General features: G+C 48.5%; 2 protein-coding genes across 3 annotated transcripts; one reads left to right on the top strand and one right to left on the bottom strand.

Annotated features, from left to right (window-relative positions):
* Positions 1 to 2,704: 2,704 nt before the first annotated feature.
* Positions 2,705 to 5,861, top strand: Smim33 (small integral membrane protein 33). Its single transcript, XM_063277651.1, has 2 exons — positions 2,705 to 3,238; positions 4,585 to 5,861. Exons 1-2 carry the CDS (start codon positions 3,068 to 3,070, stop codon positions 4,957 to 4,959), a joined length of 546 nt encoding a protein of 181 aa, XP_063133721.1. The 5' UTR covers positions 2,705 to 3,067; the 3' UTR covers positions 4,960 to 5,861.
* A 4,021-nt stretch (positions 5,862 to 9,882) lies between these two features.
* On the bottom strand, positions 9,883 to 16,231 carry Sting1 (stimulator of interferon response cGAMP interactor 1). 2 transcript variants are annotated; one of them, NM_001109122.1, is made up of 8 exons: positions 15,872 to 16,135; positions 15,543 to 15,634; positions 14,952 to 15,178; positions 14,617 to 14,800; positions 14,279 to 14,387; positions 11,781 to 12,019; positions 11,003 to 11,189; positions 9,883 to 10,620 (listed from the first exon to the last, which is right to left on the bottom strand). In NM_001109122.1, exons 3-8 carry the CDS (start codon positions 15,176 to 15,178, stop codon positions 10,427 to 10,429), a joined length of 1,140 nt encoding a protein of 379 aa, NP_001102592.1. In that variant the 5' UTR covers positions 15,543 to 15,634; positions 15,872 to 16,135; the 3' UTR covers positions 9,883 to 10,426. The 2 variants fall into 2 exon arrangements, with proteins under 2 accessions (NP_001102592.1, XP_038952967.1); XM_039097039.2 differs by having other exon boundaries at positions 9,963 to 10,620; positions 11,003 to 11,129; positions 15,872 to 16,231.
* Positions 16,232 to 17,434: the final 1,203 nt, after the last annotated feature.

Here is a 17,434-nt window from a genome sequence, read left to right on the forward strand (position 1 = left end):
GGAGAATATTGAGTTTGAGATTAACCTCAAACTACATAATGAGATCCTCTTAAACGAAACACAGAAAACTGGTCATGTGCTGTATGCCTCCCGTCCTACACGCAGAGGTTGGGAGCAGACAGCTGGGGAGCATAAGGCCATTCTTAGCTACTCAGTGAGACGTGAGACCCTACCTCAAAAACAAATTAGTTAATTAAAGAGTGCAGAGGGTTGTCAGGTGTAGTGGCACACACCTGCAAGCCCAGCACTTGGAAGGCAAAGGCAACACGATTCCTGAGTTCAAGGTCAGCCTGGTCTACAGAACAAGTTACAGGGTAGTCAGAGCCAGGACTACACAGAGAAACAATGTTTCAAAAACAACAACAACAAAAGAAAACAAAATTCCCCAAAGCCAAACAACCCAGAGAGAGAATAATGCCTTGCGTAGGGATATAAATCAGAGTTCTCTAGGTAAGGTAAGGAAGAGAGGATTTCATATATATGTAAATATTTATTACATGTTTTAAAACGTATTTATTATGGGTATATACTGGGAAGGGGTGTATTCTGCAACATGCGTGCGAGCGCGCGTGTATAGGTTAGAGGACAATTTGTATGAATTGATCTCTTCTTTCCACCACATAAACAGATCCTGGAGACCAAACTCTGGTCATCAGGCTTGCAGTAAGTGCTTTTACCAGATGAGCCATCTTGTCAGCCTGGGATTTCTACTTTACTGGTAACATTTAGGTTCTTAGGTTTCTCAGCATAGAGAAAGGACAAATCTTTACAATGAAGTGTGGAATTTTTTAGAATTTGTCTAGCAAGTTTTGTGGCTTATACCAGAATAGCCCCCACCTACCCCAACTACCTCCACCTCCTCCCTCCTTGTACAAACAACAAAAGCTCGAAGTGATAAATATGCCAGCTCGCCTCAGCTGATGTTTACACATCTGCACAAGCATGACACTAGCTGGACACAGCAGTCTATACCTGTAACCTCAGACTGTGGGGGCAGAGGCAGGAGGATCACGAGTTCCAGGTCAGCCAGATCTATATAGTAAGACCTTATCTCAAAGGAAAGGGAGGGGGTGGCTACACTAGTCATGTATATACAATTACTATGTGTTAATTAAAAACAGATGCTGGAGCCAGGGGGTGGTGGCGCATGCCTTTAATGCCAGCACTTGGGAGGCAGAGGCAGGTGAATGTCTGTGATTTCAACGCCAGCCTGGTCTATGGAGCAAGTTCCAGGACAGCCAGAGCTACAGAGAGAAGCCCTGTCTGAAAAACAAAAACAAACACACAATGAGAATAATGACTAGAGAGATGAATCAGTGGTTTAGAGCTGAGGGCTTGGGTTCCATTCCCGGCACCCACATGGTAGCTCACAACCACAGCTCCGGTTCTGATGCTCCATTCTCTTCTCAGTGCCAGACATGCATGTAGTTCACAGACACAATGCAGGTGAAATACTTATATAACAATGAATATAAGGGGAGGGGTTAGGGGGAGGGGGAGGGGGAGGGGAGGGGTTAGGGGGACGGGTTAGGGGAATGTTGGAAGGGAAACCAGGAAAGGGAATAACAATCGAAATGTAAATAAGAAATACCCAATTTAATAAAGATGAAAAATGAATATATATATATATTATAAAATTATATATAAAATAAATAAATCTAAATAAATGAAACTCTCTTGATGCAGTATGTGAAAATAAATAAATGAATGAATAAATTGTGCCTTTAATCCTAGCACTAGGGAGGCTGAGGCAGGTGGATCTTTGTGGGTTTGAGGTTAGCCTAGTGTACAGAGCAAGTTCCAGAACAGCCAGAGCTACATAGATAAATCCTGTCAATAATAATAGTAACAGGGCTGGAGAGATGGCTCAGTGGTTAAGAGCACTGACTGCTCTACCAAAGGTCCTGAGTTCAAATCCCAGCAACCACATGGTGGCTCACAACCATCTGTAATGAGATGGGATGCCCTCCTCTGGTGTGTCTAAAGACAGTGTACTTACATATAATAAGTAAATAAATAAATAAATCTTTGTTTAAAAAAATAATAGTAACAACAATAACAACAACGATGACGATGACAAGGACAACCATGATGATGAACAGATGGCTTAGCAAGTAAAGGTACTTACTGTCCTGTGCAAGCCTGGAGACCTGAACTTGATCCTCAGAATTAACATAGAGTAGAAAGAAAGAACCAACTCCGTAAAGTTGTCCATTGCCCTGACACAGTGCCCCCCCACATCATGCATATACATATATACACTTACACAGTGAAAAGTCAGATTTTTTTTTAAATATTTTATTTATTTATTATATATTATGATTACACTGTCGCTATCTTCAGACACACCAGAAGAGGGCATCAGACTCATTTCAGATGGTTGTGAGCCATCATGTGGTTGCTGGGATTTGAACTCAGGACCTTGGGAAGAGCAGTCGGTGCTCTTAACCACTGAGCCATCTCTCCAGCCCAAGTCAGATTTTTTTAAGAAAGATTTATTTATTTATTTATTTATTTATTTATTTATTTATTTATTTATTATATATAAGTACACTGTAGCTGTCTTCAGACACACCAAAAGAGGGCATCGGATCTCATTACAGATGGTTGTGAGCCACCATGTGGGTGCCGGGAATTGAACTCAGGAACCTCAGGAAGAGCAGTCGGGGCTCTTAATCACTGAGCCATCTCTCCAGCCCGAAAAGTCAAAATTTTAAGATTTAAAATAATAAATTTAGAAAACCAATTTAGTTCTTAATATTTTAGAAATAAATGTGGTAAGGCAAAAATGGATGGACGGAGTTGTTGGACTATAGAGATTTAGAGGGATCATATTCAATAGTGCTTGAGCTATTACAGATAACAAGAACCATAGCTCCAGGAAATGGGGGGAGTAGGAGTGGGCAAGTCCTAGGGAGGAGTAGGTGTTTAGAATCTGCCTGGAGAGGAAGTGGGCAGGGCAGCTTGGGCTCCAAGGCAGCAAGAGGTATGAAAGGAAGTGCCTGGAGGATCAAGGTACTCTCAGAGTGGAAGGCTGGCCCAGGGTAGCCTAGATGTTCCCGGAACTATGAGTGCGGGAAAGAACAGTGAGGGTGTGTGCAGAGGGTGTGTGCTGGCCGAGGAACCCCACAGACGTGGCAGGCAGCTCCGGGTAGGGACTGGGCTAGAGCAGGGAGCTCTACCTTTGCTGGTATCCAGTCCCAAGAGAACTCAGCGCCAGCCCTGGATGATGCACCAGGTAGATTCTTCGCTCACCCCTTTCTGACGCACTGTGGGGGGCTCCATACTTTTCCCAAACTAAGCTTCCTTCTCTCTTTGTACACCCAGGGTTGCCCTCTGGCCCCAGGCAGGACTCCCATGACAACCCCCACCCACTCACACACCAGCTCAGCCCTGCATGAGAAGCAGTATTGAAATAGGACCTGGGCAACTATGACTAAGGGACTGAAGGAAAATCTTGAGCTCTTTCAGCCTCTCTGGCTCCAAATGCCTTCTACAGAGTGGGCCAAGTTGAGTGCTCAGAGTTGGAGAGGCCCCCAACTCCCAGGGTCCTATAGAATGATGGCTGGAGGGAGGGAGGGAGGCCACCTCACTGACCCTGAGCCACCTTCCTTCACTGAGATCCCCTCAGCCCTACCCAACATCTAGCAGGGGAGGGACATACTAATGACATGAGTTATGTCCTCAGCTTTCGATAGAAAACCCCAGAGATCCTGCCAAGGGTAGACTGGTGCAAAATCTCCTCAATCCATCCTGGGCATGGCCAGACATCAGCCCTCTCGATCTAGGCCTCTAGCACTTGGCCCCCAAATCTGGGAGGAATGGGGCATACTTACAGGCTGAAGTATAGGCGTGCACTTCATACCAAGTTTCTGGAGTTTGTGTCCCTCTTCCTAAACCTTTCCAGAGGGACCACCTCTCTGCTTTCCAGTGACTTAGAGTAGGGGAATCTCTGAGACCAGACAATGACCCCCTTTTTCAGAACACCCCAGAAGAGCTACTGCTTGCTGCCCACTACCTAGCAAGTGGGGCAGCAGCCCAGAGACTACTCAGATTTCCAAAAGAACACAGGATGGGGCTGGGGATTTAGCTCAGTGGTAGAGCGCTTGCCTAGGAAGCGCAAGGCCCTGGGTTCGGTCCCCAGCTCCGAGAAAAAGGAAAAAAAAAAAGAACACAGGATCTATGTGTGACTCTTGCTGGAGACCTGGAAAGGGGGAGCAATGAGAAAAGACTCTGGGGACAAACTGTTTTGCTCCAGACTATAATAAGGCTCCTCCCTTTGCCGGTCCTGAGTGATTTTTAACTCCTTATCTTCCAGGGGGTTGATTTGTATCTCTGTTAGTGTCTCCATCTCCATTTCTGTCTATTTTTATTCCTCTTCCTCCCCACCCCTGACCCCCCACAGCTCCCAGTGTCTGTCTTTCAGTTGGTTCTCATGAGTGTGTTGAACCTTCCTCTTTCTCCCCTTTCTCTATTACTGTCTCTGGGGTTTTCTGTCTTTCATATGTTCCCTCTCCTTTGGGTTTTCTTTGTATATTCCTGCCCACATCAACTCTCTCTCTCTTATCTCTCCTTTTCCCCCAGGATGGTTACTATCCTCCGCCTTCTCCACTTGTGAATGGTTCGTTGGATCAGGAGCCTCTGAGGCAGCTCCCTGATATGTCCCCTCGAGGTGGTGGCGGGCTGCCACTGCTCGCTGCCATCACCGCTGCCTTTGTCCTGCTAGCGATCTGCATTGTACTGGTGGTTCGCCTTGGGCCTATGCTGCACCAGGGCCGTGCTACTCTCCTCACAGAGCCACCAGTCCTGAAGCCAGAGAACGGCATTTATCTTATCCACTGGCGGCTGCTGAGCCTACAGGACAGTTACACAGAAAGCCAGCAGCGACTTTTTATCCCTCACTCTGGCCCTGCCCTAGAAGGGCACAGATCCAGCATCGATGAAGTCACATATCTGTAGGAGGGTGATTTGGACATGGCCTGGCTGGTCTCAGAACAAGAAGCTGGACTGGAAAGTGAACTGAAGCCAGGGTATCAGAGCTACAGACTGCCTCTGGACTCCTCTGGAGCTGTCCTCGTACTTAACAAGAATGCAGCGTCATGGTAACAAGAAAAGCCACTTGAGGATCTTGCCTGGAGACATGGTGCCAAGGTTATCCTTACAAGGTTCCCCTCAGGGACCTCCAGAACCTTCTCAGAGTGCCATTCCCTTCTTGCACTTCTGATCTCCAACCCTCTTGAAGTAAAGTGAAGATTCCATCTCTGAGCAGAGGTCTGCAATGAAGGCCCTGCATTCACACACTGCTGGTCCACGGAGAGCTAAGGCAAGGGACCTGGGGTGTCTTCCCAGGATGCTTGGGAAAGGAGGGTCTATTGCCTTTCTGCCTCTGGAGGCCTTGTCGATAAGCTCCAAAGTCCCTGGGATTCCTAATCTCCATTTGGAGTTCCAGGATGGGCTTTGAATGTCCCCCAGGCCCGTCTTACCATCCTAGGATGTGACGGGCGGGGATTCAGAGACTCTAATTACCTCTTATTCTCTGTGTGAGGGTGCACTGCCGAAGGAAGCCCACGACTTGGTACGAACCACTCCCAGATCCAGAATTCTCCAGCTTGTGGGAAAGCAGGAAAGGGAAGGAATGTTATGGAACTTGTCTGGGGAAGGAGGGAGCATGGAGGGTCCATCCCTATAGAGAAGTAGCATCATTCAGCCTGTGGTCAGGAAAACGCAGGCCAGGGCCAGGTGAACAAAACTGGGCCCCATGGTGGCTCTCTGGAAAGGCATCCCTTTCTCTGGTACCTCAGAACCTCATTTATATGCAATCAAGACACCTACAGGCATAAACTACTTGTAAAGTGGCACTATAAACAGCTCAGTGGTACTGTCTTTTAATCTTAGCACTTGAGAGATAAAGGTAGGAAAATCAGGAGTTCAGGGCTATCCTCAATGACACTGTGTGTTTGAGGATCGGCCTAGAGTACATAATGACACCTGTTTATTAAGAAAGGGGGGAGGCCTCCCTTGCCAGCAGGAGAGCTGACTAAAGGTCGTGAAATGACTTGGAAGAGCAGGCCCTCACAGTAGAGTTGGCCTTGATAAAGTGGGGGCAGGTGAGCTGGGGCATGATCGTGGGAGAGCCAGCTCCACCAAGCATCTGCTGTGAGGTGGAGAGGGAGGGCAACTGGTGATGGCCTCCCCCCTCTCTCCCTGCAGTAGTCCAGACAGCTGCTCCTACCTTCCCAACCCCTGTCATGTAAGGGGAAGAGCTGTCCCTGCCTCTCACTGGCTGTAACACCCGGAAAAGCAAGCCCCGAACCTCACTTGGGCAACACAGGGGAGATGGTCCTGAGGATGAGGAATCAAGTGTGTCAGCCCCAAGGGTGAGAGCAATCCCAGCCCATCACTGGCTGCAGCGCTTCTGAGAGTGGATCCTGCACTTTGATTGGGCCCTGGAGGCGTGGGTGAGCATTCGTGAGGGAGTGCATGAGAGCAGAATTGCTGACCCTGCTTCCTGCCAAGGGCAGCATTGGTAGCCCAGCCAGAGGCAGTGAGTGAAAGCTCACCCTGGTGGTATGAGTAAGGGAGAGCTGTCAGGGTGGCCAGCTCAGCTTCCACCCAGGCCCCGATCCAGGCTTTGAGTTAGCCTACCCAATATCTACATCATGTGTGAACTGTTGGGACACATGAAAAGGCCAGTCCGGCTGTTCTGAAGCTGCAGGATCTCCACAGGGCAACAGCAGAGTAACCGGGAGGAGTCTGATGAGGATCCAATATTGATGGTGTCACAGAAGCCAAAGATCTGAAACCAAACCAATGACTCATCGCAATGAACATTCCCAAGAGATGTGTGGACAGAGGGGTGTACTGTGGGACACACTGTGACACACCACAGCATCCACAATGAGATGTTTTCTATGCTTGGTTTTGTTTATTTTTTGTTGGATTGTTTATTATTTGGGGGAGGATGTTTTTAGGGCAGTGTTGGCTATGCTGGGGCACATCTTTAACCCCAGCACTCAAGAGGCAGAGGCAGATGTATCTCTCTGAGTCCAAGGCCAATTGGTTTTATGTAGTGAGTTCTAGGCTAGCATGAGCTCCATAGTGAGGCTCTTTTTTAAAAAAGAAAAAGAAAAAGAAAAAGACTTTTGTATTTGATTGCTGGGGAACTCCTAAGGATAAGTCATCCTTAAGGCCTTGGCCTCCCACACAATGGGGTGAAAATGTGAACAGAGAATGAACCCACCCCCTTGTGACTGCTTAAGAGGAAGTTGTGAGCCAGGCAATGGTGGTGCATGGTTTTAATCCCAGGATTTGGGAGGCAGAGGCAGGCAGATCTCTTTGAGTTCAAGACCAGTCTGGTCTACAAAGTGGGTTCCAGGACAGCCAGGGCTACATGGAGAAACCCTGTCTTGAAAACCAAACCAAACAAACAGACACAAAATGGTGTCAGCTGGGATTGCTTGATGTTGCTTCCTAAGAAGCACCTATTTGCCTATGTGCAGGACGCTGGACCTATCAGCCCCATCTCCTCCTCACAAACTTGGCAGAGATGCAATCTCCATTTCACAATTGGGCAAATGAGGCTCATTAAGATACCATGGTGGGGGGCTGGGGATTTAGCTCAGTGGTAGAGCGCTTACCTAGGAAGCGCAAGGCCCTGGGTTCTGTCCCCAGCTCTGAAAAAAAGAACCAAAAAAAAAAAAAAAAAAAAAAAGATACCATGGTGGACACAGGTACCAAGCTACCAAGCAACAAAATCAGAATTTGAGCCTGAGTTTCCCCAGCTGCACAGCCTAGGAACCATCCTGGGGACTGGTGGGTTGAGCGTAATCAGCCTGGGGAGACCCTTTATTCTAGGCTGGCTGCTGGAGGAGGAGTGTTGGGTGTGATAGAGGCTCCACAGTGCTGTGGCAAGATGGCTGTGACAGAGAGAGAGGAGACTGCCCCACACTTGATTTCCATGGTTCTGTTATCCTTAGAGTGACTGGCTTCCTTTCACGGCTTGTGTGTGTGTGTGTGTGTGTGTGTGTGTGTGTGTGTGTGTGTGTGTGTGTGTGATTTCTCCAAAGTGACATGTTGCTTGTAGTTTTGCACTACCCTTCTTTGCTCTGGTATCAATGATGCTACCAACCAGCTTCCCTTGAATCCTTGGATAACACAGAGAGAGAGAGAGAGAGAGAGAGAGAGAGAGAGAGAGAGAGAGAGAGAGAGAGAGAGTTGTTCATTTTTTTTCTTTTCTTTTTTTTCGGACAAAAAAAAAAAGGCCCTGGGTTGGGGACTGAACCCAGGGCCTTGTGCTTGCTAGGCAAGCGCTCTACCACTGAGCTAAATCCCCAACCCCTGAATTGTTCATTTTCAACTTGCCTTCTTGGCACAATTACTGGGTGCTATTATCTCCTGTCTGGAAAAAACGTGCTCTTACCAATTTCTTATGCCTCTCCCACCTGCCCTAAACTTCAGTTGCTAAAGTCCCCTGACCACCTGCCTACAGAAACAGCCTGTGTGACCACTCCATTTAGACATCTCACACGGCTCTTAGTTCTTCTCTCTCCAAAGCATGGTGAACCTATTCTCCTCTAGTGACCTGGAAGTTTTACCTGTACCTTCCTCCCAGCAATTAGCCCATGACTTTCTTTCTTTTTTCCTTTTTAAAAAAATATTTCTTGGGCTAGAGAGATGGCTCAGTGGTTAAGAGCACAGACTGGTCTTCCAGAGGTCCTGAGTTCAAATCCCAGCAACCACATGGTGGCTCACAACCATCTGTAATGGGATCAGATGTCTTCTTCTTGTGTGTCTGAAGACAGTAACACTGTACTTATATACATAAAATAAAATAAATCTTAAAAAAAATTTAAAAAAAGATTTCTTTATTTTATTTATAAGTACCCTGTAGCTATCTTCAGACGCACCAGAAGAGGGCATTGGATCTCATTACAGATGGTTGTGAGCCACCGTGTGGTTGCTGGAATTTGAACTCAGGACCTCTGGAAGAGCAGTCAGTGCTCTTAACCTCTGAACTACCTCTCCAGCCCGAGCCCGTGGTTTTCTTTACTGACAGATCAAGAACCAACTGGGAAACAGGACCTTAGCATCAGAACCACCCCCTATAGTGACACTGTATTCAGAAATATATAATGTGAGCTGAGGGCAACACACAAGCATAAAACAAGGGAAAGTTCAAAGTGAAACACTGAGCCCTCGTAATGAAAACAGAGGTAGAGGAAGGACACATGTCAAGTCTGGGTAAAGCTCATAGGAAGAACTGTCTGCCCTTCCAGAGAGGGTGACAGTGCCACCACAATATTGTTACAGTGGCATAGAGTAGGCTTGGTGTCCCCAAGGAACATCCTGTCTCCTCATGCACTCCTCTTCCCTGGTCCTTTCACATATCTCTCATTTGGGAGCATTTGTTCAGTGGTCTCTGCTTCTTTGAATGGTTCCTTCCCTGGACACACCTACGTACTATTTATGGTGTCCATGTGCTAGCTCCATTCGACCCCAGCTCCTGATCCTTCAGCCTGCCACTGGAGGCAGGAACACTGAAAGTAGAAGTGGGGTGTGCCCTCCGTGTGAATGGTAGTTCTGTTTGGATTGAAATGGCATCCATTGCCTACCGCCTTGTGGCAGGACGAGGAGTACAGGAAGTGCTGTATATGCACTCGGACAGGGATGTCACTCAGACAGGGATGTCACTCAGACAGGGATGTCACTCAGACAGGGATGTCACTCGGACAGGGATGTCACTCGGACAGGGATGTCACTCAGACAGGGATGTCAGGGGTGACGCGTTCCGGTGCCTCATTGTCATCACATGCTGGCAGAGAAAGACGTGCTCGAACTGGGTAATGTAGGGGTGTCTTTAGAACAACAGGTACAAGGGACATGAAGAGACCACAGACAGTAAGTACTCCAGTGTCACACAAATACCAGTGCTGGGGCAAGGAGAAGAGACCATTCTAGAAACCTGAGAATAAATATGTTTACTGAGAAGACAGCCTGGCAGGGCGGCCCACTGTGACTGCCTACAGAACACATGTTCCTTCTCCCTCTCTCCATCTACTGAGGCTCCCGTTGAACACACATGACCAGAAGCTGGGTCAGAGGTCTGCTGGAACAACCCACACAAGTCAACAGAGAGTGGAGAATGCTGATCATCATGGGAAATACTTGGCCTATCTCTCAAGTTTACCAGGCATTGACACCAAACTTCTACATGTATTGTCTTCACAAAAACCCTGAGTGGGCAGGGAATACCTTATGATGGCCTTTGGAGTGGGGCAGGCTGAGGCTCAGAGAGGTGAAGTGGCTTGCCCGGGAATGTGGGACTCATCTGGAGATGTGAAGTCTCTATGAGGCCCCCAGCCATTAAAGGGGAGCCCAGTCAAGAGGCTGAAGGGTCACTGGGACCCAGGCAAGGCTGTCTCATGCCTCAGATGAGGTCCGTGCGGAGTGGGAGAGGCTGCTCCATGCCACTGATGAGAAGTCTCGGCTCTTGGGACAGTAGGGAGGGACGAGGTGCCACTGAGGTCGGGGGGCCACTCATGGTAACTTCCTCCTTTTCTTCTTGCCGAATGTGCCGGAGCACCTCCTGAGACAGCGAGAAACTGTTTCCCTCTTCGGATTCTGGAACAGGGATGCAGGGTGGGGGTCAACAGGATGCACGTACCCTTAGTAGCCGCTGGGATGATCCTCCCACCTCATTCCCCTCTTCCCACCTACCACGCAGCCCTGAGGAGATCCCAGATATAGAAATAGTTATCATGGAAGCCCACCCTTTTGCTTTTGAGATGGTGTTCAAAAAAGGGCAAAGGCCTGCCTAAGGTCACACAGCCAAGGACCGGCAGAATCAAGACTGCCCACATTCAGATGTCAAGAAGGCATCTTCCAGTGGCAGGGCTTAACCCCTCTGACCACTTAGGAAAGCCCCAAAAGGGCTGCTTCCTTGTTCTCTGGCACCTCTGGGAGATGGGGTGGTTCCTGCCCTCCAGCTGTACCAGTCTCTTACCTTGGTAGACAATGAGGCGGCAGTGGTTTCGAGACTCAGGGACATCAGCCAGAATTTCCTCAAGTGTCCGACAGAAGAGTTTGGCCTGCTCAAGCCGGTCCTCCCGACTGAAGCCAGCTTTGCCATCCTGTGACATGGCAAACAAGGTCTGCAAGGGGGTGGCGTACTCCAGGATACAGGCACCTGCCTGATGAAGATGAGCAAGGTTAGACTGAGCCACAACCCTGACAAGAGAGTGGATCCTGATGCCAGAGGCGGTGGCCCTACTCCCTCAGTCTGCAGAACCACAGTCCTGGGGTTTGACTGCTCTGCTAGGGCCTCTGATGCCCGCTTCCTAGCTTTAAGCCTGGGCTGGGCTAATCCCTTCACAGATCCTTCGCCCACCATCCCGGAGCACAGCATTAGGACTGGAAATGGAGTCTCGGGAGGGCTCTAGGATTTTGCTTTGCCTGACGCTCTTCAACACCCACAGCAAATTCCTCAAATGCTCTCATAGCCTTCATTATCGTGTCCCCTTTTCTCCATTGTAGATTAGGGATCACGCCCGTCTCACAGATTGGTGGTAAGGTTTAATGACGTGGCCTTATGTTGTACATAGGGTAGCTTCTGCTCCATAAATGTTACTTCTCGGTGACCTTCAGAACTGAATTTTGCCTTGTCCTGGGACTAGCTGTGCAGACAGGCTCAGAGAAGACATGAATTCTTGTCAGCATGTGGCTAGGAGTTCAGGGTTCTAGGAAGATGGACCTTTTCCCCAAGACAAGCTCTGTACACTTACCGGCTGCCCATTCTCCAGAAGTTCATAGACACTGTTGGAATAAGCCCGATTCTTGACGCCAGCACGGTCTGTGTTTTGCTGGGGCAGCATATCTCGGAATCGAATATTGGGGTCAGCCACACTCAGATCATCAGGCACCCCACAGTCCAATGGGAAGAGGATATACAGCCGCCGGCTCCCCGCACCCGAGAGCATGTTGTTGTGTAGCTGATTGAACATCCGGATCCGGGCCTGCAGTCCTGCAGTGGGGAAGCCCAAGAAATCATCCCATTACTTTGTCTTCCACTCAATCTAGAACTGACACCCAGCTTATTAGCTTCCTCAGTGTGTGGGGGTCCCATGTCTCTCATTGTACAGGAAGGAGATTTGGGGAAGGAGAGAATGTTCAGGTATCTCCCCTTCCCACCCCTTACTCTATGCGTGCGTGCGTGCGTGCATGCGTGCGTGCGTATAGTCCTAGCTTCCCTGGAATTCCCTCTATTAGACAAGGCTGACCATAAACACACAGAGATCTGCCGCCTAAGTGATGGAATCAAAGGATTGTGCCACTATTCCTAGCCACTGAATTTCTGTGTCAGCCCCTACCACCACTACCACAGTAGTCTGGGCCCTGAGAGATTGGCAGAGCCCTGGTTAGTGGCATTCTCATCATTCTCTGATAGACAATGACAGACATCTAGCTCTAAAACCTTTCTGGCTTCCATGGTTACTAGGCACATGCAAACTCAGCTAAGCATGCAGTCAAAACATCATATGCATAAAAATAAATTTTAATTAAAGAAAATATTAGGGGTTGGGGATTTGGCTCAGTGGTAGAGCGCTTGCCTAGGAAGCACAAGGCCCTGGGTTCGGTCCCCAGCTCCGAAAAAAAGAAATTAAAAAAAAAAAAAGAAAATATTAAATTAAATATATAAATCTTTAAGAAAATAGGATTAAGATAAAATATGAATGATAATGATTTCATACAGCATATAAGTTGAAAGAGAAAGGGCACATGAGGAAGATCTAGCATGTAATAATATTTCTCAAGCCAGGTGGCACAAGTCTTTAGTCCCAGCACTCAGGAGGCAGAGGCAGGCAGTTCTCTGTAAGTCTGAGGCCAGCCTGGTCTACAGAGTGAGTTCCAGGACAGCCAAGTCTACACAGAGAAACCCTGACTAGAAAAACAACAAAAATAAATAAATAGATAAATAAATACGTTTCAAAAGCACTTATTGGGGCTGGAGAGACGGCTCAGCAGTTGAGAGCACCTGCTACTTTTCTAGAAGACCTGGGTTCATGGTGGCTAATCATCTGTTACTCCAGTCCAGGGGATCCAAAGCCTTTTTTTTTCTGGCCTCTGCAGGCACTAGGCACTCACACGGTACATAGACATACATACACGCAAAACATCTATATAAGCACATTTTTCTTTTTAAAAAGTATTCATGAAAAGCCAGGTGTAATGGCACGTTCTACAATTCCAGGCAGAAGGATCACAAATTCAAGGCCAGCCTGGTTTACATGTGAGTCCCGGGCCAGCCAGGGCTACCTACCTACTGAGTTCCTGTTTCAAAAGACAAAAGAAAGAGAAGGGGTGGGGATCATAGAAGGAATGAGGTGACAAACACCCGTAATCCTAACTTTTAGAAGATGAAGGCTGGTGGAAAATTAGGAGTTTGAAAACAAGCACACAGCACACACAATTCACACAGGGGCACACACAGATATCAGTTACGACAAGTAGATACATCTTTAAGAACCATAGGATAACCAGGCTGGGGAGCTGGGTCAGCAAATGAAAGTACAGGAAAAGCTGACACTGAATTTGAACCCTGGAACCCATGTAAAAGGCCCGAATGAGGTGGGGTGCACTGTAATCCCAGCATTCCAACCCAGAGGTCCAGGGCCATGACAGGGGAATTGGCTATGCAGCAGCAGAAGTAAGAAAGACCCTGCCTCAAAAAGGTGGAAGGAGAGAACTGGCACTCTGCACAGACCCACACTCGTACACACACAAAATAGAAACTGAAGGGGGAGGAGACAAAGGCAAGCATCCGTAGATGAGAATTGGGTGAGGATGACTAGCATTTCACACGAGCTTACTGTAAACAAGCGCAGTCCTCGAGCTGGTAAGGCTCAGGGAGCAGAGTGTTTACTGGGTCTGCACAAGGCCCCAGTCAGTCCTCAAGACAACAAATTAATCAACTACAAAAACAACGATAAGAAAGGACAAGTGTAGTGGCTCACATCTGTAATCCCAGGATTTGGGAGGTAGGTGAAAGAGGATCAGAAATTCAAGGTTATCTTCAAATAAATAGGGTGATTCAATGCTCCCTGGGTTTATGAGCTCCTATCTCAAAGATCACACTAAAACTCTATAACACCCTTCACAGGGACAGGGATGCCTTAGGAATTTCATTATATGGCAGACAAGGAAATACTTCGAGAAGCATGGCAAGGTACAGCAAAAGCTGTGTGTTTTGTGATCCACAAGTGAGCATGCAGAGGTGGCCTACCTGGCAAGATCAGCTTCAGGTACCCAATGTAGTACGACCAGGCCAGTCCATGGGCAACATTGAAGTTCTTTTCTTCACAGACCGCAGAGACTTCTGCTGGGGCCAAGCTCTGTAGACAGCAGAAGGGCCTAAGGGACACTCAAGAGGAACCTCCAAAGCCCCTCTCTTGCACGGCTGCCCGCTTGGTCTCACCACTGCTATAAATCCATCATTCCAAGCCTTCATAACCCCACACTCAGATCGCCCACCTTTAACTTAGTCTCGGTCTCAGCACTGAGCTCAGACAACAGTAGCCATGGTTCCATCTACCCACACCATCTGTCTCTTCTGTGTCATACCTGAAGGTCCAGGGTCATGCTTAGGGACTTTGAAAGGACCAGGATGCCAAGATGCCAAGCAAGGCGCAGGTCAGAAGTATTTTCGAGGGAGCAGTAGAAATAAAATGACAGTAGGATCAGGGCCATAAAGCAGATGGGACTCCCCACGCAGGCGCGCACAGCCTTCCAGTAGCTGCCCTGGTACCTGCAGGACAGCCTAACCTCAGATCCCAGGCCAACTCAGCTGACCATGTCCAGGGAAGACAAGGTTAGGAGGGCATGATCAGGGAAGACCAAGGTGAGGAGGTATGATCCTTGCTGGATATCCAGTCTCCACGGAGACCGCAGAGGGTTACCTGGACTGGACATGGCACAACTCTTCAGCCAGACAGCAGAGCTTTTTCAACAGTAATCCAAGTTGCTGCGAGGCTACGTGAAGTGCTAGGTAATGCAGAGTGTGACTTGGTGGTTCCCCTGTCATCCAAAGGCTCATCAGGCTGCCCACCAGCAAGACGAAGGCTGCCAGTTTGAAGCGGTAACTTCTGGGCCGTGGGATGGATGGATGCAGGTTGGAGTATGGCATCTGTGGGCATCAAGAAATCCACGGCTATGCTCCTGGGTCTCTCCTGTCCTTCAGGGACTGAGGTCCTGACTAGTCATCTCCCTGGGTTTCCCATCCCAGGTAGTCTGTGGAGTCTGCTCTTGGATACCCTTCCCCCCCACCCAGGAGATGTCTTGGGCACGTAGCACCCTACAGCACCTGTCTAGGAGAGATTCATAGTAAACAGCACATATCTGTGAGCCCCGCTGAGCTCACTGGTGTGATAAAGAAGGAGGAAACTGACAATCCAAGACCTAGACCTTAGAGTGCTCTATGCTGACCTCCCCACCCAAGGTCTCTCCCACCATGGAGTACCAAGACGTTACGGCCCCATTTCTGATCCTACCTTCTGCTTCCTAGACCGAAGTGTTCCTGGAACTGGAGAGACTATGAAGAACCCTTCCGTAGCGACCGGCAAGTGGCCTCTCAAAGGGCAGACTGAAGAAGAAGTGTCAAGAGCAAGTGCAGCTTCCTTAGTAAAACCACAGCACTGGCCCCTTGCCAGATCACAGTTTTCAGTGCTCTGGGGAGAATGGTGTTTCCGCCAAAGCGCTCCCACCCCACCCTGCCAGCCTCCATAAACAGGTCTGAGTATAAAAGTAGGAGTGAGGCTTGAGATACCCTCCCCCACCATTGCCCTTTCCTAACACGGAGGGTGTTCAGAAAGTCACTCACCAGCAGTCACAGCCCCGCACTCCGGATTCCTCTAAAGGTCCGTGGGATGCAACACGCTGCAGTAGACACCAGGCAGGACTCACACAAGGACCCAAAGTGACAGGGCCCCCCACAGGATTTCAAGATGCCCCCAAACCCTCCACTATCTATCCCTAGGACATCAGGAGGGAGGATTGCACAGGAGAGATTGAGAGGGTAAACAGCACACTCTACTTCCTGAAATCTCGGGCTCTAAGCTAAGAATTTAGTAGAAGCCCAGGAGAGGAGGGGCGATCTTTCCGGTGAAATGACCACACCTCTAACTTAGCAAGCTCTGAATGGCTGAGTGGGAGTAGAACCACATAAAAGGCGGGAGGGCCAGGTCAGAAAGCCCCTGAATCTTGTTTCTTTCAGTTCAGTTCTCCCAGCGTCCCTAGGGAAGAGGCTCAAATTCTCTCCTGGTTTTTTGTTTGTTTTTACAATTACGGTTGATTACTTTTTGTTGGAGGAAGGCACGGGACAACTTATGAGTCATTCCCTCCTTTCACCCTGTGAGTGCCAGGGATCCAACACAGACCACAAGCATCTCTGTCCTGCTAGCCATCTGTCCAGCTCTTCATCCTTCTTCTACATGAGGGTGATCTGAGTGTTGGAGAGACGGCTCGGTGGTCAAGAGCACTGACTGCTCTTCCAGAGGTCCTGAGTTCAATTCCCAGCAACCACATGGTGGCTCACAACCATCTGTAATGGGATCTGATGCCCTCTTCTGGTGTGTCTGAAGACAGTGACAATGTACTTACAAACATAAATAAATGTTTTTTTTTTTAAAGAGGGCGAAAAAAAAAAGAGGGTGATCTGAGCCCAGTGAGGTGCACTAACTTTACCCAAGTCAGCCTGAGGAGTCGCTCAGAAACCAGTTGGCTCCATGCCTTGTTTTAGGAGCAGATAGAAGATGACAAGATGAGAAGTTCATCCCTCCCGGGCAAGAACTTGACCCGTCCCCATATCACAAGCAAAGACAGAAAAGTGCTGACATTCAGGGGCTCCCCTTAACTCCCAGGAATACTCTGTCTTCCTGGAAAATCTCTGGATTTTTAAAAGAACAATTTCCTTAAAGTGCAGGGAATTCCCTACACGTTCTCTTCCTCATAGTTGCCTGACATAAAGAGCTAACTGGATAGATGACGGCAGGAGAGAGGATGACGCCTTGCATTAGGAATCTGCGTGATTTTTATTTCATTTTCCCTTCCTTCACTACATGGAACAAGATCATTTATATGGTGTATACAGTATACAGTAGAGGAGAAGGACGGGTGGGAGGGCACACGCCTGCCATCCCAGCACTGGGGAGGCTGAGGTACGAGGAGTGGGCAGAATTTCAAGAAAGCCTGGTCTATGTAGTGAGCAATAACAATATTCAGAAAGGAGGGGATGGGAAGATGGTGCAGAGGTCAGGAGCCTCGGCTGCCCTTCCTGAGCACCTAACTTAGTTTCCCAGTACCTACATGGTTGTTCACACCCAACTCTAACTCCATCTTCAGGGCTCTGATGCTTCTTCTGGTCTCTTCCAGTACCAGGCATCCA

The sequence above is a fragment of the Rattus norvegicus genome, chromosome 18 (genome assembly GCF_036323735.1).
Source record: "Rattus norvegicus strain BN/NHsdMcwi chromosome 18, GRCr8, whole genome shotgun sequence".
NCBI lineage: Eukaryota > Metazoa > Chordata > Mammalia > Rodentia > Muridae > Rattus > Rattus norvegicus.